A 25,439-nucleotide genomic window follows, 5' to 3' on the forward strand; every position below is an offset into this window, starting at 1 on the left:
TAAACAGGGAGGTTTCAGAACTTTAAAATGTATTCACTATCAAACTCATCTACAGATGTAGATGACTTGATCACAAATCTAACGCTACGTGCTAAAAGAAAAAAATATAGACAACTATGGCATAAAACTGTGCTGCTGTCAACGAGTAACTGTCAGTTAACTGAGGCCGTCATCAAGTTTGTGTAGGTGTCAGTTCTTTGAAGCAGTTCCTTCCTTTCTTTGCTTTCACAAGTCAGGTCAATTCACGCGAGAGGAGTGCAGCTGTGACACATCTGCGGAGGCGTGTTTGCCCCCCACTCGTCACAAACAAACGCTTCTCTGCACACCGTGACTGCTCTGTGCGCTTATAGTAAGCTCGCACCTTGTATTCTTTCGCAATCATTTGTATGTGACAGTGATTTCATTTACTTGGTAAATATTTTCGACTAGTTTACAGTTTTATCGCGATCGTGACTTACAATATAATTCAATTCATGTGCACAACCTCGTACAGTGGTGGAGCAAACTGAAAGAGTTTGACCAGTCGTAAATACCTGAAAGGACCACCAAGATAAGAACCACTGAGCTGGCAGTTTATCAGCCAAAATGAAGACCATCTATATCATCTGTCTTTTTTGCAGTAAGTGGCTTAGAAAAATTATATTAATGTAATTAATTAACGTATTAATGTTTTCTAACATTTGTTTAACTCCGGGATGCACTATATCTTGCCAATTTTAGCAGCTACGTTGGCAGATGGAAACAAGTTGATGAAGATAGAAGGATTTCAGGGCAGAAATGTCTCCTTCAAGTGCTCACACAGACTTGCATGGACGTATAATAAATACTTTTGCAAAGATCCATGTGGGAGCGAGAAAGACAGGCTGGCTACTGTAAAATCTGGTGGAAGAGCAGAGTCCGGGAGGATAACTCTGGTGGATTCTGGAGATGGATCCTTCACTGTGACCTTCAGTGATCTCCAGCTGTCAGACTCACATCAGAAATATTGGTGTGGAGTGGACAGGCCTGGTTTGGACACATACACTCAGATACAGCTCACAGTAAAGAAAGGTATGTCATCATTTTATTTCTTCTGAGTTTATTCTATCAGTACGCTTAATTTGAATTATGCATCTGCATTCTTACTTCAAAAGATAAGGAAAAAAAATACTCCACGTTTCTTATAGTTCTTTATTTCAGAAAAAAATTACTGCATATAAAAGCATAGCTTGTGAATTAAAATGCATTTTATAATCCGGTTTATAATCTGGTGGTTCCAAGTAATTTCCCCTCGTGGCTTGACTGGATCTTCTTGTTAAAAGATTCAAAAGATTTATTTCCCCTTTTTTTCTTCTCACGTGGTTTTATTGTATTTTTGGAGGCTCAGTGAAGAAAAACATCCAGTTCATAACATATTAGAAACATCAGAGCATTAAAACAATCAAATAGGTTTATTTTAACTTTTTGTTTTTCTTGTTCTAAGTCATCTCTCGATAAGCTATATTAATACAAAGTTGTTAAAACTAGCTTCTGGACACCTGAAGTGAATACATCTGTAAAATGCATCAATTCCTTTTTGCATCAGTATATTAAAAATTCCACTTATATATCCATGACATAAAACTTATTTTGCAGAAAACATCCCTAGATATATATAAAAAATAAAGGTATCTAAAAACAGTGATCTTATTGCGGAATTAAATTTTGAATGAAAAACTTTTACTTTTAGAATATATATATTGTATATTGATTAGTTAATAATAGTACCATAATTTGCCCCTTTCTCTTATACAGCTGTTGAAACTGAGACACCTGATGTTCCTACCACATGGACATATCAGAATACCAACACAACACAGTTAACAACTGGAACAGACACCATTAAGCCTACAAAACCTTCAATGGGTATAAAAACAATGTATTACAAATTATTGATTTACAGTCCTTACAAATATAAATTCTGGATACATTTTACATAAAGAAGTAATATTGAGTCCTGTTTTGCAGAATCATTCTCCACTAAAGAACAACCTAAAATCAGCACAGGTGAGTTTCCACTTGAGGATGTGATTGGTGTATAAGTTACTGATGAATAAGATGATTCTATAATCTTGTTTTCATCAGGCACCATTGTGTATGCTGCAGTCGGGGGCATTGCTATGGCATGTCTCCTGATGCTAACAGTATGCTTCAGGAAGTACAGAAAAACCTCAAAACCTCAACTACAAGTTTGCTTCAACAACACAGATGTCAGCAGTGCGCATCAACAAGAGGTATGAGATGGAAAATTGGAGATCACACTATCAGGAGGTTCATTCCCTCCTAGAGATCAGTGATTGCCTTAGACAGCAAATTAAATAAAGTAGAATATGATTGGGGTTTTTTTTTTTTATACATCAAATGTAAGTATGTGACGAGGGGTTTTCCAAAAGTCATTTCTCATTTTTTTATATTGTGGAATTTTCAATGGGGATGTGTTAAAACCACAGTGTTACATTAGTGTTGTGCTAAAGGAATGGTTTGACATTTTAAGTAAAATGCTTCTTCCCCTTACAATTGAAAAGTCAAAAGTCATATTGTGTATAGCTCTGGTGATAAATCTGGGTCAACTAAAAAGGTATTCTTGCAAAGTAACAGATACTGGCACTGGAAGTCACTCCTGTTTCAGAAGCACACACTCACTGACACCATTAGATGCAAAGATAAGTTCTACTGTCTTCCTGTTAAAAGTAGCAAGATAAAAATACTAACCTTCAAGCAACATGATGGTTAACTAAGCACAATTAAGAAAGTGAGAAGGGGGAGAGATAGTCTGGCTATGTCTGGTGATCTGGTACACAGAGAAACTGAATTCTGCATTCAAGTGTCTCAGAAGTACACTGACTAACATTTTACATTTCTGTTTAATTTGTAGTGAATTACATTTAAAGAAGAACACAGAGGCCTTTTTGAGTAGAAAACTCATACACTACCAGTCAAAAGTTTGGACACACCTTCTCATTTAATGATTTTTCTGTATTTTTACTACTTTCTACATTGTAGATACATACTGAAGACATCAAATGTATGAATTTATGGATATTTGCAGCAAAGAAAAAATATAAATAACTCAAAAAATGTCTTATATTTTAGATTCCTGAAAGTAGCCAGCCTTTGCTTTGTAACAGCTCTGCACACCTTTCTCTCAGTGAGCTTCATGATGTAGTCACCTTTTCCTTCTTAATGGCATTGGGACCATTGTGTTGTGCAGAAGTCAGGTTGGTGCACAGCTGACAGCCCTATTTAAAAACTGTTAGAATTCATATTATGGCAAGAATCAATCAGCTAAGTAAAGAGAAATGACAGTCCCTAACCCATCATTATTTTAAGAACTGAAGGTCAGTCAGTCCAGAAAATTGCAAAAAAAAAAAAAAAAAAAGGGCTAACTGGCTCAAATGAGGACTGCCCCAGGAAAGAAAGACAAAGAATCACATCTGCTGCTTAGGATAAATTGATCTGAGTCACCAGCCTCAAAAATTGCAATTTAACCACACCTCAGATTGGAGCCCAGATCAATGTTCCAGTAGCAGATATTCCTCTACATCAGGGCTGCCCAATCCCAGTCCTCGAGAGCTACTATCCTGCAGCTTTTAGATGCATCCCTACTCCAACACAGCTGAATCAAATGAATGGCTTGTTATCAGGCCTTTGCCAAACACGATGGCATGCTGAAGAGGTAATCAAACCATTTGATTCAGCTGTGTTGGAGTAGGGATGCATCTAAAAGCTGTAGGACGGTAGCTCTCGAGGACCGGGATTGGGCACCCCTGCTCAAAATCACAAATCAAATCAAATCACTTTTTATTGTCACATCACATGTGCAGGCACACTGGCACAGCACATGCGAGTGAAATTCTTGTGTGCGAGCCCCACAAGCAACAGAGATGTGCAAACACAACAACACAAACGAGCAAAATACAATAATGGCCAACCTGAAACTAATAAATATATGTACAATATATAATAGTGTATGCATTTCTGGATGTGTATACTAAATATTTTCCTACGTGTGTGTGTGTGTGTGTGTGTATACACATTTTTACAAATTAAATAGTAAAAAAATAAAATAAAATAATAATAATAATAATAATAATAAAATATATAAAATATACAGAGTTGAATATGTGCAAAACAAGTGGCATTTATATACAGTGTGGAGTGCATAATGTTGAAGTTCCAGTAGTGAAGCTGAGGTGTCTATGACGTGTTCAGCAGTCTGATGGCCTGATGGCTCTACATCAACTGTTCAGAGGAGACTGTGCGAATCCGACCTTTATGGTCAAATAGCTTCTAAGAAACCACTACTAAGGAAAAGCAACAAGCAGAAGAGACTTGCTTGGGCCAAGAAACACAAGGAATAAACATTGGACCAGTTGAAATCTGTATTTTGGTCTTATGAGTCCAAATGTGAGATCTTTGCTTCCACCCACCATGCAGAAAAGGTGAACTGATGGTCTCTACATGCATGGTTCCCACCGTGAAGCACAGAGGAGGTGGCATGATGGTGTGCTGGTGCTTTGCTGGTGACACTGTTGGGGATTTATTCAAAATTGAAGACACACTGAACCAATATGAGTACCACAACATCGTGCAGCAACATGCTATCCCATCTGGTTTGCGTTTAGTTGGACTGTCATGTGTAATTCAACAGGACAATGACGCCAAACACGCCTCCAGGCTGTGAAGGGCTATTTGCCAAGAAGTATTGTGACAACTAACAACGAGTCTTTCACATCACTGTGGAGGAAATTCAGTCACTTTAGGAAAGCTTTTTAAGCCTGATCGCCTATTTAAGGTCATACAAAAGCATCTTTAAGTCTGGTCTTTGATTGGACCTAGTCTTTGACTCCCAACACCCTCTGGAACACAAACTCTCAAAACATGTGGTTAACCAGACTGGGCTTTCATCAAATCAGCAAAGATGCACAGGAAAAAAGGTCAGACACCAACTAGGGAGAATCAGGACAAACAGAACAATATTGCCATTTTTCTGCATAATCCATCATACAAAATGTAATCAAATGGAAAAGTCTCTTTTTAAAACTTGTTTTATTAGTTTTAATCTTTTAACTTTATGCATCAAGCAAAAAATTTAATTATATGCAACATTCTCTGACTGGAAGAAATTTGTTTAACATTTAAACCTATTTTCTGCACATTCCAGCACATAAAATATTTTATTGTGTGTTTACACTCACTCTTTCAAATAGATGCAAGTGAAACACAGCAGAAAATAAATAAAATCAAAGACTAGCGGTCCTGTTGTTCTATTTTCACCTGTAAAGCAGGAGTGGGGTAGGCGGAGGTTTGCCCTGGTGCAGGTGTGCCGCAGCGGTCAGTTGAAGAATCCACGAGTTTCTCTGTGAATTTCCCATTAGCCTACTTTTCCTTGGCAGACAGGCTCTATTTAAGTGTTTTCTTTATCAAACAGGTCTGGACGTTAGCAATTCTAGGTGTGTAGTGAAATTGAACTCAGCTTTTCAAAAACAGGTTAATTAATTACTTGATGATTTAACAAGAGGATGCATTTACTTTTTCACAAAGGGCCAGAAAGATTTGGATTACTTATTTTTCCTTAATAAACATTTTTAATGCATTTTGTATTTACTCCAGTTCTCTTTAAATAATAAACAAAAATGTATTTGATGCTCTGAAACATTTAAGTGCAAGAAATATGCAAAAAACTGAGAAATCAGGAATAGGGGAAATACATTTTGATGGCACCGTGCATGCCTCTATCCTTACTGTAGAAAGATTTAGATTTATACATTTTTGTCTAATTCACATAGTAATTACTCAGCTAATAAGTAATGCTATTCAATGCCATGTGAGTAAAATAAAATAAAATAAATATTTTGAACATATAAGAAAATTCTGATTTATTTATTTATGTTTGTTTTTTTATTTTTGTCTGTTTTCAAGGGAGCAGAGCATCTTCAGAAGTTACCTGGGCGTTCCTCTATTCATACACACCATCAAAGACTGGATCCACCAGCAACTGAACCAACAGAAACGACATCTAGCCTACACCTTCATATCTATGAGAACATATCCGTGTCCAAACTTGCTGCAGCTTCAGAACATCCACCCGCAGAGCATCAAAATGACCACGATAATAACTCTGGGATCTACATAAATCCTTTGCCAGATGTAATATCTGAAAGAACAGGTGTTAGCAAGTGTAGGAAACACAGAGATAAACCTTTGACATCCAAAAATACAACGAGCGGTACTAATAGTGCATCTCCTTGTGTCTCCAGAGCTCCCTGTGAATCCACCGAAGAGAAGCCCAGAACACTTTGGTTTGGTTTAGATTTATCAGGAGTAAATCAGAGTTGATCTCAAAGATAGAATGTATATATTTTTCTGACAGTTATAAGCAAAACCTATTTCCATCATTATAAGCTTTTACACTAAATGGTGCTGTTAAGTGTTTTGATTACACATGTGGTTTAATATGTGTCTTAATCAAATTTACCTTACACTGGAGAAAAAAATGTGTGTGAACTACCATTTGACACTGTTAATATTTCTAGGTAAGTTCAGGGGAAGTGCTGGACTACATCCCTAGTGAATGAATACATTTAGCAGCTAGACTGCGTATTTGCCTTTGGTGTGAGTTTGTAGTAAAAGTGATTTGCACTTTTTCACTTAGTTAGTTGTAGTAATGATGTAGTTCTGCATTTGTGATACATGTAGTGTATTTTGAGGTTGATGCTTATCTGGAAGTATTTTGTGGGAGGGTAGTTTCAGTAGCTCCCTTTAAAAAAAAAAAAAAATAGAGGTCACCACAGGAAACGCATGTATTCCGATGACTCCTAGTGGTCATGTGAATAAAGACACATTGGCAGTGAGGGCTGATATAAATAACCAAATATGAACTTCCTGTACCTTACTACAAAAAAATCATATTTTTGTAATATAATGTCACACTGATGCCTAGCTTTCAATGCAGCAAAAAAAAAAAGCTCTTTCAAGATGGCGTAATTTATTTGTCAAAAAGACAGTGACTTGTTGACAGTACATCTAACATAAAAACAAAGACAAAATTGATAATTTCCAACTGGAAATAAGCCATGAAGCAGTTTCAAAAAGATGCAGCAGAGAGAAACAAACAAAAATGTTGAACCCTCTAAGCTTTTTGTTTAATGCTTTCTATAAATAATAGTTTCATTTTGTCTAATATTAAAAAACTAAATCTTCTACTTAAATGTCTGCTTGGCAAACCTAGTTGGCCAACCAAGTCTTGTTAATCATGCCTGTTAACATGCAAATACCCCTAATTAATACGAATACTTAATAAATGCTATATTAGACCTCAAGAGTGTTTGTTGTTTGTTTGTTTGTTTGTTTGTTTGTTTGTTTGTTTGTTTGTTTGTTTGTTTGTTTGTTTGTTTGTTTGTTTTGTTTTGTTTTGTTTGTTTGTTTTGGGGGGGGGGGGTTGACTTGGGAGTAACAGGCTATGTGGAAAATTTTTCCAAGAACCTACCAAATTTTAGTCCAACATTAGTTTCTTTTACCATCTCTATGAAAAATATAAAATCTCTCTACCTGCTTAATGCTGAAGAAAGTTCGACAGTCACTAAACGTGCTGAATAACTGGTGCACAGTTGGTTTATTATAAAAAATGAAACCGCTTCCTGCAGTGGTTGAATGTTATGGGTGTACAGTTTTTTACATGAAAGAGGAAGAGTTTCAAAGCCATAACCATGAAAGCACCTGACTGAACACAGGGAGACAATCATTAGTCCAGGTTGTTACCTTCTTCAGTGGCTGAGGGGAGAACCTGACTCTGGCCTGAAGGTAAATTAGAAGTAATGGGAACCATCTTAGACTCATGGAGAATAACTACAGCTGTCATTATTACTATACTACACATCCAAGGTGAGTTTTATAGTATTTAGATTTAAAACCTAGTACTAGACTGCTTATTACAAAAATAATTAAAATGTGTAACTAACACCAATGTTTTATGACAGCAGTAATCAGCACCAAAACCACAGTTTTTTCTGGTGTGGAAGGTGAGAGTTTTGTCTTCAGATGTGAATATCCAAATGGCCTGACGGAGAATTTGAAGTACCTGTGCCGTATTGATGAATGCTCCAGTTACTTGATAATGACAGACAAACATAACCGGTGGGAGACCAAAGGACGCTTCTCCATGTACGACAACACCACTGGAAGCTTCTTCATTGTCAAGGTGGATAAACTGAGGTTAAATGACAGTGGGACGTATCAGTGTGGAGTGGATATCAGCCTCCAACCTGATTATCACAGCGCCATAAAACTGAATGTTTCCCAAGGTATAGTATAAATATTTACACCACAGTTCTCAGTTGGCTGGCTAAATATGGTCTCCAGTTATGCATATTTCAACTACTCAGAGCAGACTGGTTTCTGGTTAGTGGGAATTGTCCCATAGGACAACCACAACTGATCAAATCAAATCAAATCAAATCACTTTTATTGTCACATCACATCAACTGAGATGATATAAGTAAGTTAGATAAGTTAACTAAGGCTAAAAAATAGAAGGTATATGTGCTGTTCAGCAAGGTGATGAATTCACAGGAATAAAATATTATAGCTCTTATGAATTCTGTTTGTGACCCCAAAAATAATAGGCCATAAATGACATTCATGAGAAATCAGTCGTACTAATTCCATGTTCTGCTTTCATGAGGTTTCTGTTTCTGTAAAGATGTACAGTGGAGTCGAAAAGTTGGACTTACTTTTTATTTTAACTTTATCTTTTAAAATATTTCTATGTAAATGTGAAAATATCTTGAAAAGCTTTAAAGTACACACTTATAAATTAATTTTGTATAATTAACTGACCAAAAGCAAATTTGTGTTATTGATTGTGTTATTGCTTTGTTACAAAAGGTCAGATTCAGTTATCTCCTTTTCATGTAAACAACATTCAAGCAATATTCAAGTGTATTTAAGGACATTTTTTCCCCCGTTTAAGCATTAGTGTAGTTTAACGTTCATAGTTTCATAAGTGAAACTCAGAACATAAGGGACTTTCTCGTCAATTGACTGGAGGTTTCTTCTGAGGAAGTAAACAAGACTAAATCATTTGGGTAACATACCAGTATTTCACAGACATGATCGGAAAGGAAGCCATGTCTGCTGCTGAAAGTTTGAGACTTCTGGCCTGAACAGCCAAAATAAATGGAAGCGTTTATGAAGATAAAAAAGGAAAAGAGCGATGCAGCAGCATATCAGACCAACAGCGAAACAGGGTGGTTAGAGGCTATTTTGGGCTTGAACACGTGCACAGAATCAATTTCACTCTTAGCAAGGAGAAGTGGTACTTCAGTCTCATGAAAACTTTTCCACCCAGTAGTTTACATGCTTGCAAAGAAAAAGTCACGCTGCAGTAACATATTTAGCAATTTGAAAAAGAAAAGCATTTTTAAAAATTGAATAAGAATTCAATTAGAATTTTCAATGCATTTTCCAAGGGTTGGAGGGCCAGAGACTAAATCCCAGCCACTATAGGGTGGCCTTAAGCACACCCTGAACAGGCTGCCAATCGTATGCAGGGCTAACACATAGAGAGAGACAACCACTCACACTATGGGGCAATTTAAAATCACAAATTAACCAAACCTCATTAGTTGCATGTCTTTGGACTGTGGGAGGAAGTCGGGGTACCTCTGTGCATACTTTCATTTTATTTGCTCATTTATAAATTCCTCTTTTTGTATTTTCATTTTCCTGTAAAAGTAATACCAGCCAATAGTGAAGACACAATAGAGAGTAAGTGATGTGTTTGATGTGTTTGTGTGCGCGTGTATTTTCATCTGTTTTATTAGCACTGAGATTTGTATTTGTGTAAATGTTCCAGCATATGAACCTCAGCTGTTGTTCCACCTGCCGCTGGTCCTGACTGCTGTTATGTGCGTGGCAGCACTCATGTTTGTGTGTCTGTTCACATTATGTCTTCTACTGGTTCTGAAACACAGAAGATCAATCCCACCGCAGAATAAAGAGGTTTGTCCACCACAGACACTTTTAGATATGCTAGCAGTATAAGCAACAGCAAAGTGGTTCAACACTGTACATTTGAAGTTTCTCATTATTAGTCAGTAACATTTATGAAATGTGAAACATTCATGAAACCTAAGGTTATATCGCAATAACAGGTCAAAATGTGAAGAGGATGTCAGTGATGAGTCATAAAGGTAGAACATAACATGTCATAAGCTTACTCTGGAAAAACACACCTTCAGAAAGGAAATAATAGTAAAATCACTGCATGGAGTTGACAGGCTCACAAAATACCTTTACCTGGCAAATGTTTTCTGATAACTATTTTCCTAAAGCTAATGTAAGCTGTGTGTTAGCAGAGATACCTACAAAAACAATAACATTGCTGACAAGTTCTCTGCTGTAATAACACAAATAAAAACACTTTGACCAACATAGCAAAAAGTATACAGTAATCTAAAGTTCACTTATCCCCTTAACATCTAGTTTGATACATACAGTTGAGACTTATACAGCATCAGTCTGATTTGAAGATGAATAAATACATTTTAGCAATAAACTGCAATATAAGACAAATTAAAACTCATATATGCATTTGTTTTACATTGGATTGAATTATTTCATGGTTCAGGCTTTAAAGTCTTATCATGTTTATCTTATGAGTAGCAAAATGATTCCCACAAACAGTGTGAGTGAGTGTCACGATCACACATGCATTGTGTCTTAATGCTCATGCCCACTTCTCTGGCCTGATAAAAGGTCTGGATTTTTAGTTTGGAAGCTTTAAAAGTTTCGTTTTTTGTTACAATATGTCCCACCATCTCCACTACTTCTTTGGACATGTTTTCAGATTAGTGGTAGCCGAAGGAATTGACATGGAGGTATGTTCACAAAATACACTGGAGAATGATATGCTTGTTAGCCCTGTAGTGTAGTTGAAATCTGTGTGTAATTACTCGTGTGATGACTTCTTTAATTTTCCAAGTCTCTGCTTTGATTAAAAACTGGTAGTTTTTGAAGATGTATTTATTTCCAATGAACCCTTCCTCTAAGGCAGAGGTTCTCAAACTGTGGGCTGTGCCCCCACTGGGGCATAAACAGAAGTGGTGACTTTCCATAGAGTATAAAACCATTTTGATGCTTGTTCATTAAAAACCTTTTTTTTACCACTTATCTATTTTATTTTTCAATAATGTATTTAAAATAAATTAATTAATTGAAAAGGACCAGAGTTGAGGATGAGGTTGATGACCAACAAACTGACTATCGTCCTCACTTTTCCCTTACAAAACATGTGGGAGAATCTTTGGCAGCTGTCACTTGAATGTAATGTGTGGTTTGTCTGCTCTGGCCTACTGAATCTTTTTTTAAAGAAGGCTCTGTAGAAAAGGCTCATTCTAAGCTAACAAAAATACAATCATAAATAGTTACAGGTGATGAATCAAAATCTATATACTCCATGTATGCCTATAGATACACAATAGTGTTGTAATGTGTAATTTGACTGCAGAAAATGCCACATTGTTTACTCAGCACAAAGAAAACATGATCTCACTCTAAGTGTTCTTCTGGTATCTTGCAGATAACGTCTGACTATGAGACTATGATGCCAGGTCTAAAAGCTGAGCCTCAATGTTGCTGCAGCTGTTCAGCCCCAAACTGCGGTGATCCTTCATCTTTACCATTACCACCACCACCTGACCTCTGCTCCAGCTTCCTACCAAAGCATCGGGAGTCTGCTCTCTCATTCGGCGTTGGTGAATATGTTGATGTGGATGTACTAGGAAATATCTGCCAGTACCAACATCTGGATCTCAGCCAGTTAGAAGAGCATGTCTATCACAGTCTTCATGTACATAGTTGTCCTAAACATGAACCTATTAAAGAGGAGATGAACTGTTTAAATGTCAAAAGATAATTCTGGGCTAATCATACCTTAAGTCTTAGTAGTGTGGTTTCAATCAGCCTCTCACAAAAAGTACCAGTGATATAGAGTAGCTTGGTAAATCTGTAATTAATAATTCAACTAATGAAATCAAATGACCAATCCTGATCCAGATCCTGATTTAATATATTAGTTTTATCCTTTTACAGTGTTTGAATGACAGAAAGAGCTGAGTAACTCAAAACTTTTGGATCTTTATGCAATTTCTTTAAGTGTATATTTTTGTTTTGTTTAAATGGCAAAAAGAAAAAAGAAAAACAAAAAAATCTGAGTGGATGGTTTAAGCAGTGTCACTGTGCTCTACAATTTTTATAATATTTACCAAAATAAACAAACAGGTTTATATCTGAAGTTTTTCTTGTAGTTATTATTTACTGACCTGTTACCTCTTGATTACTCATTGTGAGAAAAGCGCATGGGAGGGACATGCTGATGGTCATGGTTTTTGGGGAGAGAATCAGACAGAGGAAACTGATGAAAGACAGGAAGTGAAAGGAAAAAGAGGAACCCGTGAAGAAAAGCAGACTTGGTATTCATTTAGAAAGACTCGCAAGGGCAAAGAATCAGGGTGGTTAAAGTAAAGCCCAAGGACGGTAACAAAAAGAAACCTTACGTGAAGCATGGAGATGACTGTGATCTTTGTGATATTTCTTTTGGAAGGTAAGTTTACTGTCCTCTTTTAACTGATCCTTTTACAAAAACCTTTGCACATTTCATGGGAAATGCCTCATTTGCGTATTTAAACACAAATTTTGCGTAACAAAAATAATTATCAAAGTAGGATTGAGCGATAGTGAGAAACATCATCAAGAAATTCAAAGAGAGTCAAGCAGTACAGAATAATCCTGGCAGACACAAGAAAAGAAATCTTTCAAAGACTTCAAAAAGAAAAGAGATGTGGCTAAAGACCTGAAAACAACTGCCAAGAAATTAGTGAATAACTAAGTTGGGAACTGTAGTTTCAAAGAAGACAATCACTGCAAGGTTGCAGAACAAGAAATATCTTGATGCATGCTCAATCATCCAGGTAAGTAAATCCCCAAGAGTTGATTCTGTTCCTCTGGAAGTAGTGTTTTCAATGGGAGAAACATTTGATTTCTTCAGTCTCAGTTGACTGCAGGTTTCCCCAATCTTATAAACAGTACATTTGCATTATGACTGAAACTAACACCACTGAAGGAACAATGGGCTGGGAGGTCAGTTCCTTGATGATCTCGGGATGATCTGGCTCTAGAGTTGGCAGTTTGTCTTCTAATCGGAAGGTCGCCGGTTCGAGCCCTGGCTCCAACAGTCTCAGTTGTTGTGTCCTTGGGCAAGACACTTCACCCGTTGCCTACTGGTGGTGGTCAGAGGGCCCGGTGGCGCCAGTGTCCGGCAGCCTCGCCTCTGTCAGTGCGCCCCAGGGCAGCTGTGGCTACAATGTAGCTTGCCATCACCAGTGTGAATGACTGAATGTAGTGTAAAGTGCTTTGTGGCCCTTAGGGATTAAGTAAAGTGCTATACAAATACAGACCATTTATCATTTTACCATTTAATATGGAAATTCTCATGACCATTGATCAAAGATGACTGATCAAAGCACATTGGTCAAAGGCCACTAATCAAAGACCCTCTCTCTGAATGAGTACCATTCAGAGAGAGTTGGGGAATGGCTACAATCACAGCATTGTAAGATGGCGAAAGATGTACCCTTTGCTATCCTACCCTGGAATACCATGAAGTCATTGGTTCACGTATGTGGATGACACCTGGGTGAAAATCAAATCTCAGGATGTTCCACAATTCACGGATCACATTAACTTGGTGGACCAACACATCAAATTGACCAGGGAGGACATGAAAAGTAGCAGGTTAGCCTTCTTAGACTGTGAGATTTCCATCACTAACGGGGGATATCTAAAAGCTGATGTGTACCGTAAACCTACGCACAAGGATTAGTATTTAAGATTTGACTCTCATCATCCACTGGAGCATAAACTGGGTGTCATTAGGACGCTACAACATAGAGCGAATACCACAGCGGCCAGGGAAGCAGAATCACATCAAGAAGGCCCTGAGTAAATGTGGTTATCCCAGCTGGACATTTGTAAAAGCTGAGAAGGCACCTAAAGAAAGTCGATCCAAGAGAGAAGGACAACAGCTGAGATGCATTTTTTCTAAACACCGTGTCTCTGTGGCTTTTAAACCTTTTAAACCCAAAACACGCTTCACCAAAAATTGGAGAAACAGAGAAAAATAGTGTACGCTGTCAAGTGACAGGAGTATTCCCAGGATTTATACATTGGGGAAACCAAACAACCTCTGGTGAAGCGGATGGCACAACACAGAATAGCTACCTTGTCAGGCCAGGACTCTGCAGTCTATTTACACCTACAGGCCAGTGGACACTCTTTCAAGGATGAGGATGTACACATCCTGGACAATGCTGTGATTGCAGCCATTCCCCAACTCTCTGTGAATGGTCCTCATGGCCTTTGATCAGTGGGCTTTGATCAATGGTCATGAGAATTTGCATATTAATGATCAAGGAACTGACCTCCCAGCCCTTTGTTCATTCAGTGGACTAGTTTCAGTCATTATGCAAATGTACTGTTTAAAAGATTGGGGAAACCTGCAGTCAGACTGAAGAAGTTACTTTTTTTAGTGATGAAACTTTTCGCCCACTGAAAATGTTACATCCAGATGAATCAACTTTTTGGGAGAAAAAGAAATACTAAAATTCTGCAAAAGACACATCTTCAAGACTGGAGTATGCCACGGATAACCTGGAAAACCATTATGCATACTGTAAGTGTGTCCTTTGGTCAGATGAGACAAAACTGGAGTTCTTTGGCCACAGACGCGCTGCTTATGTTTGGCAGAAAATGGGAGAGGCATACAATCCAAAGCCATCCTCACAGTGAGTATTATGCTGTGGGGATGCTTCAGTGTCTCTTAAATTGGGAATTTCATCAAGGTGGAATAAATCATGAGGAAAGAAGGAAGATTTGAAGATTGTTAAATAAAACCTCAAGCAGTCAGCATTAAAACTGGGTATTGGCTGTTGATTTGTGTTCAAACACATCAACAACCAAAAATAATCATATGTCACTTCTGCTGAAGAACTTCCTCCAGAAGATTAAATTGAAGGTTGTTGACTAGCCTGCACAAAGCCCTGATTTGAATCACATTGAAAGGCTGGGGGGTGACCAACGTCCATAAGAAATATTAAATCTGGAGGTTAAATCTGGAGGAATTTGAGAGATTTCCCAAAGAAAAATAGCTGGAATTGCTCAACATAAGACTTATTGAAAACTACAAAAAAAAGACTGCAGGCCTTTATCCAGCAAATAAACAACTGACTATTCACATCCATCCATCCATCCATCCATCCATCCATCCATCCATCAATTCGCTACCGCTTCTCCTTTTCAGGGTCGCGGGGGGCGCTGGAGCCAATCCCAGCTGTCATAGGGCGAGAGGCGGGGTACACCCTGGACAGGTTGCCAGTCTGTCGCAGGGCTAACACACAAAGACAGACAACCATTCATACTCACATTCACTCGCACATTCACACCTAGTGGCAATTTGGATTATCCAATTAACCTATCCCCACAAACTGCATGTCTTTGGACGGTGGGAGGAAGCCGGAGTATCCTCCCACCAACTATTCACATCATAGTGGCTAATAGTTTTGATTAAAAACTGTTAGTTTTTGGTTTGATTAAATAAGTTGTTTAATGAGTGCAAAGACCAAAAAAATGTAAGCATAGCATCTAGAATAAAACTATGTTGATGTTTGAAAAAACAAACAAACCCCAAAACCAAAAATAAGCTCCTTGCTTATTTTTGTACGTAAGCAAAATACTGAATATTAAACTATATTTGCACATAATACTAAAAAAGGCTAATGATTAATGCAATGAAATATGAAAGTTTTCTTTTAACTGTATTTGGTATTATAGACATGGACTCTGTGCTGCTGGGAAGTAAAAAGGATTATATATTATATCAAATGTAATGAATCATTTTTTTCCACACTTGGTTCTGTATGATGCGTAAGAGAGGGCATATTCATAATATGGTTATCTCAGAAACAGAAAGCTCTGTCTTTTAGCTAAGAAGAGCTGCCTACCAACTATTCTTATTTTGTTTTTCTGCAACAGCCAATTCAACGTATGCTGGCTGAAAGGCGGTAGTCCTAAAGAGAAGACAGCAAAAATGGCTTCAGATAGTGGATGAACTACAGATAATACAGAGTATAGTTCAAATATATACTTCTGATTATAAACCACAACATGATCTGACTGTTGGTGCTCTGTGTGTGTGCGCGTGTGTTTTTTCTAGGATTATGGGAGACTAAAGCTATGTCAGTAACAGGAAACAAGGGCAGCTCTATCACAGTAACCTGCTCTCACTCCAACGCCTACTCCACCGTCAAATATTTCTGCAAAGGACAATGCACATATCAAGACATCCTCATAAGCAGCACTACCATTTCAAATAAAAAATACAAAATTGAAGATAAAGGAAATACATTCAGTGTCACTATCTCTGACCTGAAAGAAGATGACTCTGGAACTTACTGGTGTGGAATTGAACGAGTTGGTTTGGACACATATAATCAAGTAATCCTTACAGTTTTAGGTGAGTTGATTATATTCTGTACGTAAAGCTTTCATTATGTTATCTGTTCTGACTTTCAAATTTCTTGTCATTGACAATAGTATTTCACAACAGGGTCTCAGATTGTGTTTTCTGCACCAGACAGTGAAAAAAAACGGAAACACTAGCTCAGCAGAGCTGAGGCAAAATTAACTTACTTCACTTCTTGTTATTTGTGCACAGCTAACCAAGATAAGGCAGCCTATACACATGCTTCTCTTTCTGGTAAGGAAATGGCTGTGTGTGTGTGGGTGTGTGTGTGTGTGTGTGTGTGTGTGTGTGTGTGTGTGTGTGTGTGTGTGTGTGTGTGTGTGTGTGTGTGTGTGTGTGTGTGTGTGTACATATATCTGATAAAGTCCAGTGTGATATATTGTTGCTGATTTATAAGACCTATAACGTTTTCAGAGACGGTGGTGTATACTGGAGTAACTCTCGGTGTGGTGGTGCACAAAGAAAACATGATCTCACTCTAAGTGTTCTTCTGGTATCTTGCAGATAACGTCTGACTATGAGACTATGATGCCAGGTCTAAAAGCTGAGCCTCAATGTTGCTGCAGCTGTTCAGCCCCAAACTGCAGTGATCCTTCATCTTTACCATTACCACCACCACCTGACCTCTGCTCCAGCTTCCTACCAAAGCATCGGGAGTCTGCTCTCTCATTCGGCGTTGGTGAATATGTTGATGTGGATGTACTAGGAAATATCTGCCAGTACCAACATCTGGATCTCAGCCAGTTAGAAGAGCATGTCTATCACAGTCTTCATGTACATAGTTGTCCTAAACATGAACCTATTAAAGAGGAGATGAACTGTTTAAATGTCAAAAGATAATTCTGGGCTAATCATACCTTAAGTCTTAGTAGTGTGGTTTCAATCAGCCTCTCACAAAAAGTACTAGTGATATAGAGTAGCTTGGTAAATCTGTAATTAATAATTCAACTAATGAAATCAAATGACCAATCCTGATCCAGATCCTGATTTAATATATTAGTTTTATCCTTTTACAGTGTTTGAATGACAGAAAGAGCTGAGTAACTCAAAACTTTTGGATCTTTATGCAATTTCTTTAAGTGTATATTTTTGTTTTGTTTAAATGGCAAAAAGAAAAAAGAAAAACAAAAAAATCTGAGTGGATGGTTTAAGCAGTGTCACTGTGCTCTACAATTTTTATAATATTTACCAAAATAAACAAACAGGTTTATATCTGAAGTTTTTCTTGTAGTTATTATTTACTGACCTGTTACCTCTTGATTACTCATTGTGAGAAAAGCGCATGGGAGGGACATGCTGATGGTCATGGTTTTTGGGGAGAGAATCAGACAGAGGAAACTGATGAAAGACAGGAAGTGAAAGGAAAAAGAGGAACCCGTGAAGAAAAGCAGACTTGGTATTCATTTAGAAAGACTCGCAAGGGCAAAGAATCAGGGTGATTAAAGTAAAGCCCAAGGACGGTAACAAAAAGAAACCTTACGTGAAGCATGGAGATGACTGTGATCTTTGTGATATTTCTTTTGGAAGGTAAGTTTACTGTCCTCTTTTAACTGATCCTTTTACAAAAACCTTTGCACATTTCATGGGAAATGCCTCATTTGCGTATTTAAACACAAATTTTGCGTAACAAAAATAATTATCAAAGTAGGATTGAGCGATAGTGAGAAACATCATCAAGAAATTCAAAGAGAGTCAAGCAGTACAGAATAATCCTGGCAGACACAAGAAAAGAAATCTTTCAAAGACTTCAAAAAGAAAAGAGATGTGGCTAAAGACCTGAAAACAACTGCCAAGAAATTAGTGAATAACTAAGTTGGGAACTGTAGTTTCAAAGAAGACAATCACTGCAAGGTTGCAGAACAAGAAATATCTTGATGCATGCTCAATCATCCAGGTAAGTAAATCCCCAAGAGTTGATTCTGTTCCTCTGGACGTAGTGTTTTCAATGGGAGAAACATTTGACTTCTTCAGTCTCAGTTGACTGCAGGTTTCCCCAATCTTATAAACAGTACATTTGCATTATGACTGAAACTAACACCACTGAAGGAACAATGGGCTGGGAGGTCAGTTCCTTGATGATCTCGGGATGATCTGGCTCTAGAGTTGGCAGTTTGTCTTCTAATCGGAAGGTCGCCGGTTCGAGCCCTGGCTCCAACAGTCTCAGTTGTTGTGTCCTTGGGCAAGACACTTCACCCGTTGCCTACTGGTGGTGGTCAGAGGGCCCGGTGGCGCCAGTGTCCGGCAGCCTCGCCTCTGTCAGTGCGCCCCAGGGCAGCTGTGGCTACAATGTAGCTTGCCATCACCAGTGTGAATGACTGAATGTAGTGTAAAGTGCTTTGTGGCCCTTAGGGATTAAGTAAAGTGCTATACAAATACAGACCATTTATCATTTTACCATTTAATATGGAAATTCTCATGACCATTGGTCAAAGATGACTGATCAAAGCACATTGGTCAAAGGCCACTAATCAAAGACCCTCTCTCTGAATGAGTACCATTCAGAGAGAGTTGGGGAATGGCTACAATCACAGCATTGTAAGATGGCGAAAAGATGTACCCTTTGCTATCCTACCCTGGAATACCATGAAGTCATTGGTTCACGTATGTGGATGACACCTGGGTGAAAATCAAATCTCAGGATGTTCCACAATTCACGGATCACATTTACTTGGTGGACCAACACATCAAATTGACCAGGGAGGACATGAAAAGTAGCAGGTTAGCCTTCTTAGACTGTGAGATTTCCATCACTAACGGGGGATATCTAAAAGCTGATGTGTACCGTAAACCTACGCACAAGGATTAGTATTTAAGATTTGACTCTCATCATCCACTGGAGCATAAACTGGGTGTCATTAGGACGCTACAACATAGAGCGAATACCACAGCGGCCAGGGAAGCAGAATCACATCAAGAAGGCCCTGAGTAAATGTGGTTATCCCAGCTGGACATTTGTAAAAGCTGAGAAGGCACCTAAAGAAAGTCGATCCAAGAGAGAAGGACAACAGCTGAGATGCATTTTTTCTAAACACCGTGTCTCTGTGGCTTTTAAACCTTTTAAACCCAAAACACGCTTCACCAAAAATTGGAGAAACAGAGTAAAATAGTGTACGCTGTCAAGTGCCAGGAGTATTCCCAGGATTTATACATTGGGGAAACCAAACAACCTCTGGTGAAGCGGATGGCACAACACAGAATAGCTACCTTGTCAGGCCAGGACTCTGCAGTCTATTTACACCTACAGGCCAGTGGACACTCTTTCAAGGATGAGGATGTACACATCCTGGACAATGCTGTGATTGCAGCCATTCCCCAACTCTCTGTGAATGGTCCTCATGGCCTTTGATCAGTGGGCTTTGATCAATGGTCATGAGAATTTGCATATTAATGATCAAGGAACTGACCTCCCAGCCCTTTGTTCATTCAGTGGACTAGTTTCAGTCATTATGCAAATGTACTGTTTAAAAGATTGGGGAAACCTGCAGTCAGACTGAAGAAGTTACTTTTTTTAGTGATGAAACTTTTCGCCCACTGAAAATGTTACATCCAGATGAATCAACTTTTTGGGAGAAAAAGAAATACTAAAATTCTGCAAAAGACACATCTTCAAGACTGGAGTATGCCACGGATAACCTGGAAAACCATTATGCATACTGTAAGTGTGTCCTTTGGTCAGATGAGACAAAACTGGAGTTCTTTGGCCACAGACGCGCTGCTTATGTTTGGCAGAAAATGGGAGAGGCATACAATCCAAAGCCATCCTCACAGTGAGTATTATGCTGTGGGGATGCTTCAGTGTCTCTTAAATTGGGAATTTCATCAAGGTGGAATAAATCATGAGGAAAGAAGGAAGATTTGAAGATTGTTAAATAAAACCTCAAGCAGTCAGCATTAAAACTGGGTATTGGCTGTTGATTTGTGTTCAAACACATCAACAACCAAAAATAATCATATGTCACTTCTGCTGAAGAACTTCCTCCAGAAGATTAAATTGAAGGTTGTTGACTAGCCTGCACAAAGCCCTGATTTGAATCACATTGAAAGGCTGGGGGGTGACCAACGTCCATAAGAAATATTAAATCTGGAGGTTAAATCTGGAGGAATTTGAGAGATTTCCCAAAGAAAAATAGCTGGAATTGCTCAACATAAGACTTATTGAAAACTACAAAAAAAAGACTGCAGGCCTTTATCCAGCAAATAAACAACTGACTATTCACATCCATCCATCCATCCATCCATCCATCCATCCATCCATCCATCAATTCGCTACCGCTTCTCCTTTTCAGGGTCGCGGGGGGCGCTGGAGCCAATCCCAGCTGTCATAGGGCGAGAGGCGGGGTACACCCTGGACAGGTTGCCAGTCTGTCGCAGGGCTAACACACAAAGACAGACAACCATTCATACTCACATTCACTCGCACATTCACACCTAGTGGCAATTTGGATTATCCAATTAACCTATCCCCACAAACTGCATGTCTTTGGACGGTGGGAGGAAGCCGGAGTATCCTCCCACCGACTATTCACATCATAGTGGCTAATAGTTTTGATTAAAAACTGTTAGTTTTTGGTTTGATTAAATAAGTTGTTTAATGAGTGCAAAGACCAAAAAAATGTAAGCATAGCATCTAGAATAAAACTATGTTGATGTTTGAAAAAACAAACAAACCCCAAAACCAAAAATAAGCTCCTTGCTTATTTTTGTACGTAAGCAAAATACTGAATATTAAACTATATTTGCACATAATACTAAAAAAGGCTAATGATTAATGCAATGAAATATGAAAGTTTTCTTTTAACTGTATTTGGTATTATAGACATGGACTCTGTGCTGCTGGGAAGTAAAAAGGATTATATATTATATCAAATGTAATGAATCATTTTTTTCCACACTTGGTTCTGTATGATGCGTAAGAGAGGGCATATTCATAATATGGTTATCTCAGAAACAGAAAGCTCTGTCTTTTAGCTAAGAAGAGCTGCCTACCAACTATTCTTATTTTGTTTTTCTGCAACAGCCAATTCAACGTATGCTGGCTGAAAGGCGGTAGTCCTAAAGAGAAGACAGCAAAAATGGCTTCAGATAGTGGATGAACTACAGATAATACAGAGTATAGTTCAAATATATACTTCTGATTATAAACCACAACATGATCTGACTGTTGGTGCTCTGTGTGTGTGCGCGTGTGTTTTTTCTAGGATTATGGGAGACTAAAGCTATGTCAGTAACAGGAAACAAGGGCAGCTCTATCACAGTAACCTGCTCTCACTCCAACGCCTACTCCACCGTCAAATATTTCTGCAAAGGACAATGCACATATCAAGACATCCTCATAAGCAGCACTACCATTTCAAATAAAAAATACAAAATTGAAGATAAAGGAAATACATTCAGTGTCACTATCTCTGACCTGAAAGAAGATGACTCTGGAACTTACTGGTGTGGAATTGAACGAGTTGGTTTGGACACATATAATCAAGTAATCCTTACAGTTTTAGGTGAGTTGATTATATTCTGTACGTAAAGCTTTCATTATGTTATCTGTTCTGACTTTCAAATTTCTTGTCATTGACAATAGTATTTCACAACAGGGTCTCAGATTGTGTTTTCTGCACCAGACAGTGAAAAAAAACTGAAACACTAGCTCAGCAGAGCTGAGGCAAAATTAACTTACTTCACTTCCTGTTATTTGTGCACAGCTAACCAAGATAAGGCAGCCTATACACATGCTTCTCTTTCTGGTAAGGAAATGGCTGTGTGTGTGTGTGTGTGTGTGTGTGTGTGTGTGTGTGTGTGTGTGTGTGTGTGTGTGTGTGTGTGTGTGTGTGTGTGTGTGTGTGTGTGTGTGTGTGTGTGTGTGTACATATATCTGATAAAGTCCAGTGTGATATATTGTTGCTGATTTATAAGACCTATAATGTTTTCAGAGACGGTGGTGTATACTGGAGTAACTCTCGGTGTGGTGGTGCTAGTGCTGGGCGTGGGACTTCTGATTTTCTTCAGACATCGAAACAGCAACATCAATGCATCATCTGGTATAAAAAATTAACAAACTTTTATTTGCGTAGCTTCAAAATACTAATTTAACAGCCGTTTCAAACACCACAGTTGTTGTCACTGGCTGATTAATTCAATAATGTGGAACTACATAACTAACTATTCTCAGGAAGTCAAAGTCGAGTAAGGATGAGGGTAGTTTTGATATCAGAGGAATGACTGATTGCTGGTTCGTCTTTACCTCTTTACAGGACAGTACTATGACCTGGTGTTCAGGTCCTGTCAAAAACAAGATGCCTGCAATGACAAGAATGCCTCTCCATCCAAGGAGGATCAAGAAACAGATGGTGGAACTAAGAGCGCCAATCAGCATCAAGATACATCAGAGCCTCAGAAGGACTCAGGCAATCTCATCTACACGACTGTTACCTTCACAAATCAAACAGAGTCCAGCATGGCTGCACCCGACTGTGTAGCGTCTATAAAATCATCCTCTAAGCCAAAATCATCAGAAGAATCTACAATCTATAGCAACATCTCAACTCAATGCTGATGTTAGACAAAGTATTTCTACTGGAACATTTCACTTCTTGATTATAACATGTATTTTCTTCTTGTGATTTAAATATTTTAAAAATCCAGCTCCAAGTTGTTATTTAACTTCATATCAGGCATAATGTGTAATGTGAAAATTATATACATAGCAAACAATACATAGATTTTTTCAGACTCTGTTTTTCTATTGTATACATGCTTATTTATATGAGACTGAAACTGAGAAAGTGATATGAGCAAAGAAAGAGGTTGTGGGTTCATTCGCATGTGTCTAACGTAGCTTTGTTTTGATTAAGGTCCCTAGAATAGGATCAAAGCCCTAATTTGAATTTTGACTTGGTGACCTGAAACCTGATGGATTGAAACCAAAGTTTAAAAAAAGACCATTCAGACTCAGACCATTTACCATTTGACTGTGCAGTGAGTGTTGAGCACTGAGCACAACACATCTCTTTTTCCAATGATTTAAAACAGGTTTATTGTGTCTAAAATCTTGTTTAAATAAAATCTCTGAAAATAAACAGTTCAAGTATTTCATAAACAACTCAAATTCTGCACATTTGTTTCCTCTTTGAAGATGACTGAGCAGTAGCAACAATTTTGCATGCCTTTTTGACAGAGCTGTGATTGGGTAAGACAACTAGACCCATCAGTCACCAGAAGGTCTTTTGTAAGTAAGAAACTGTTTGAAGGAAAGCAGAGTTATACTTTGAGTCTGAATACAAAACACACAGATGATATGTGTGCCCCCAGAACCTACTTGTCAATTGTTTCTTTAGTGTTTAGTGTTGTTCTGTATGTAAATACAAATGGACTGCAGTTTGCTGAGAACCTTGTCAGTTTGCCTCTTGCCCTGTGAGAGCTGGAAGGGGCTCCAGGCTGCAAACCATTTTAGAACATTTAAGCTTGTTCTCTACTAGTGATGTGTGAATCATGAACGAATTGTTCAATACTCGAGGATCACTTTACTGACTCATGAATCATGATTCACAAGCCCAACTGACTCACTGACTCATTCCTGTTGCTGTTAGCAGCAATTTATCTAGCTTATAATTAAAATTGTGGAGAAAAACACAACATCCAGTATCTTAACAAAAAAAATTCTGCTCTGAACTGGAAGAAAAAACCCTGAGTAGAAGCTCACATCAAGAAAATAGCTCCTCGGTTCACAGTAGCATCGCTCTGCTAACATGCTAGCAGCACATTTGACCTACTGACCCCCTCCCTTCCTGTGCTGAATCATAGAGCGAACGAATCACTCACTCACCCCCTCCCTCCCGGCTCACAGCTTCTTCTTTATATTTAACACATTTAAGGAAAATACTAATAAAATAAAATAAACAAAATAAATGTTTATTAAGCAATTTTGATAGGGAATTGCTTACTTTTAGAAATGTTTTGCTCTTTTTTGCTCTATAAAATAGTTGTTTTCTTTTAGAATCATTCATCTTAGCAGTAGGATATACATGAAAAGAGAAACAAATTAAGTTTGAGTGAAAATGTAAATTTTTTTCACTCTCTGGTCAACTGACTCAGTGAAACAAATGACTCAAAAAATCCGATTCACTTTGGTGAGTGACTCATTAAAACTCGATTCAGTAAAAAGAATCAAATTTACCATCACTATTCTCTACATCAATTAATGTTACCAATCTATATTAATATGACACAATTTAACTCAAATTCCTTCAAGAAAATGCGCTCAACATTCTTCTGTGTCTCTCATGTTTCTTGTTTGGCAGGATGATCTTGCATCATGGAACCCTTTTGTTTTTTTTAAGAGAGTAAATTGAATTTTATTTGCTCTAACTGCATTGCAGATATGCACAGTTTCACACAGGTTTCAAGCTACAGCAGTAGTAGCTGCAGTAGATTTTTACATAATTCCTTTTTGTGACTGATCTTGGGAAAATTTAGCTAAATATATAAAAGGATCCTGACTGAAAAAATGAGGATATTATTAAAATTCACTCTCTGCATATTGACTGGTAATATCATTATCATTTTTAATATTATCATTCTTTTCAACATAAACTGTAAGCACAGTAACAATGGAAAGCACAATAAAAAAAAATGCCTTTGCATGATATATAAGTAAGTTAACTAATTAAATACAATCCTTGAACACAAATTCTCAGGTAGTTCTACTTACTTGGGTACTTGTATTAATTTTCTTGCTGATTTTGTAGCTGTGCTTTTTACTCAATAAAACTTATCACATGTGCACAGTAAAATAAAATAAAGTGGTCAAACAGATTTTGGAAAGTGGAACATTTTGGAATTTCTCCAC

The 25,439-nt window shown here is 37.9% G+C and overlaps 2 protein-coding genes across 4 annotated transcripts; both read left to right on the top strand.

The window, feature by feature from the left end:
- The first annotated feature begins 314 nt into the window (after nt 1–314).
- On the top strand, nt 315–12,313 carry LOC113023238 (uncharacterized). Of its 3 annotated transcripts, XM_080302763.1 has the most exons (10): nt 315–619; nt 721–1,050; nt 1,774–1,884; nt 1,987–2,025; nt 2,104–2,252; nt 5,941–6,187; nt 6,279–7,902; nt 8,001–8,321; nt 9,875–10,020; nt 11,600–12,313. In XM_080302763.1, exons 1-7 carry the CDS (start codon nt 586–588, stop codon nt 6,329–6,331), a joined length of 963 nt encoding a protein of 320 aa, XP_080158889.1. In that variant the 5' UTR covers nt 315–585; the 3' UTR covers nt 6,332–7,902; nt 8,001–8,321; nt 9,875–10,020; nt 11,600–12,313. The 3 variants fall into 3 exon arrangements, with proteins under 3 accessions (XP_080158889.1, XP_026025049.2, XP_026025050.2); XM_026169264.2 differs by having other exon boundaries at nt 316–619; nt 5,941–7,902; nt 7,998–8,321; XM_026169265.2 differs by having other exon boundaries at nt 316–619; nt 5,941–7,902.
- Nucleotides 12,314–17,107: 4,794 nt separating this feature from the next.
- On the top strand, nt 17,108–23,670 carry LOC113023239 (uncharacterized). Its single transcript, XM_026169266.2, has 5 exons — nt 17,108–18,124; nt 21,796–22,095; nt 22,297–22,338; nt 22,525–22,632; nt 22,846–23,670. Exons 1-5 carry the CDS (start codon nt 18,085–18,087, stop codon nt 23,145–23,147), a joined length of 792 nt encoding a protein of 263 aa, XP_026025051.1. The 5' UTR covers nt 17,108–18,084; the 3' UTR covers nt 23,148–23,670.
- The last annotated feature ends 1,769 nt before the right edge of the window (nt 23,671–25,439 follow it).

The sequence above is a fragment of the Astatotilapia calliptera genome, chromosome 6, assembly GCF_964374335.1.
Source record: "Astatotilapia calliptera chromosome 6, fAstCal68.1, whole genome shotgun sequence".
Classification (NCBI taxonomy): domain Eukaryota; kingdom Metazoa; phylum Chordata; class Actinopteri; order Cichliformes; family Cichlidae; genus Astatotilapia; species Astatotilapia calliptera.

What these genes read in the sequence shown, in the direction of transcription:
- LOC113023238 (XM_026169264.2), top strand. Translation starts at nt 586, where the DNA reads ATGAAGACCATCTATATCATCTGTCTTTTTTGCA. An exon ending in TATCATCTGTCTTTTTTGCA is followed by an intron (nt 620 to 720) that starts GTAAGTGGCTTA and finishes TGCCAATTTTAG; the next exon opens with CAGCTACGTTGGCAGATGGA. An exon ending in GCCTACAAAACCTTCAATGG is followed by an intron (nt 1,885 to 1,986) that starts GTATAAAAACAA and finishes CCTGTTTTGCAG; the next exon opens with AATCATTCTCCACTAAAGAA.
- LOC113023239 (XM_026169266.2), top strand. Translation starts at nt 18,085, where the DNA reads ATGGAGATGACTGTGATCTTTGTGATATTTCTTTTGGAAG. An exon ending in TGTGATATTTCTTTTGGAAG is followed by an intron (nt 18,125 to 21,795) that starts GTAAGTTTACTG and finishes TGTTTTTTCTAG; the next exon opens with GATTATGGGAGACTAAAGCT. An exon ending in TACACATGCTTCTCTTTCTG is followed by an intron (nt 22,339 to 22,524) that starts GTAAGGAAATGG and finishes TAATGTTTTCAG; the next exon opens with AGACGGTGGTGTATACTGGA.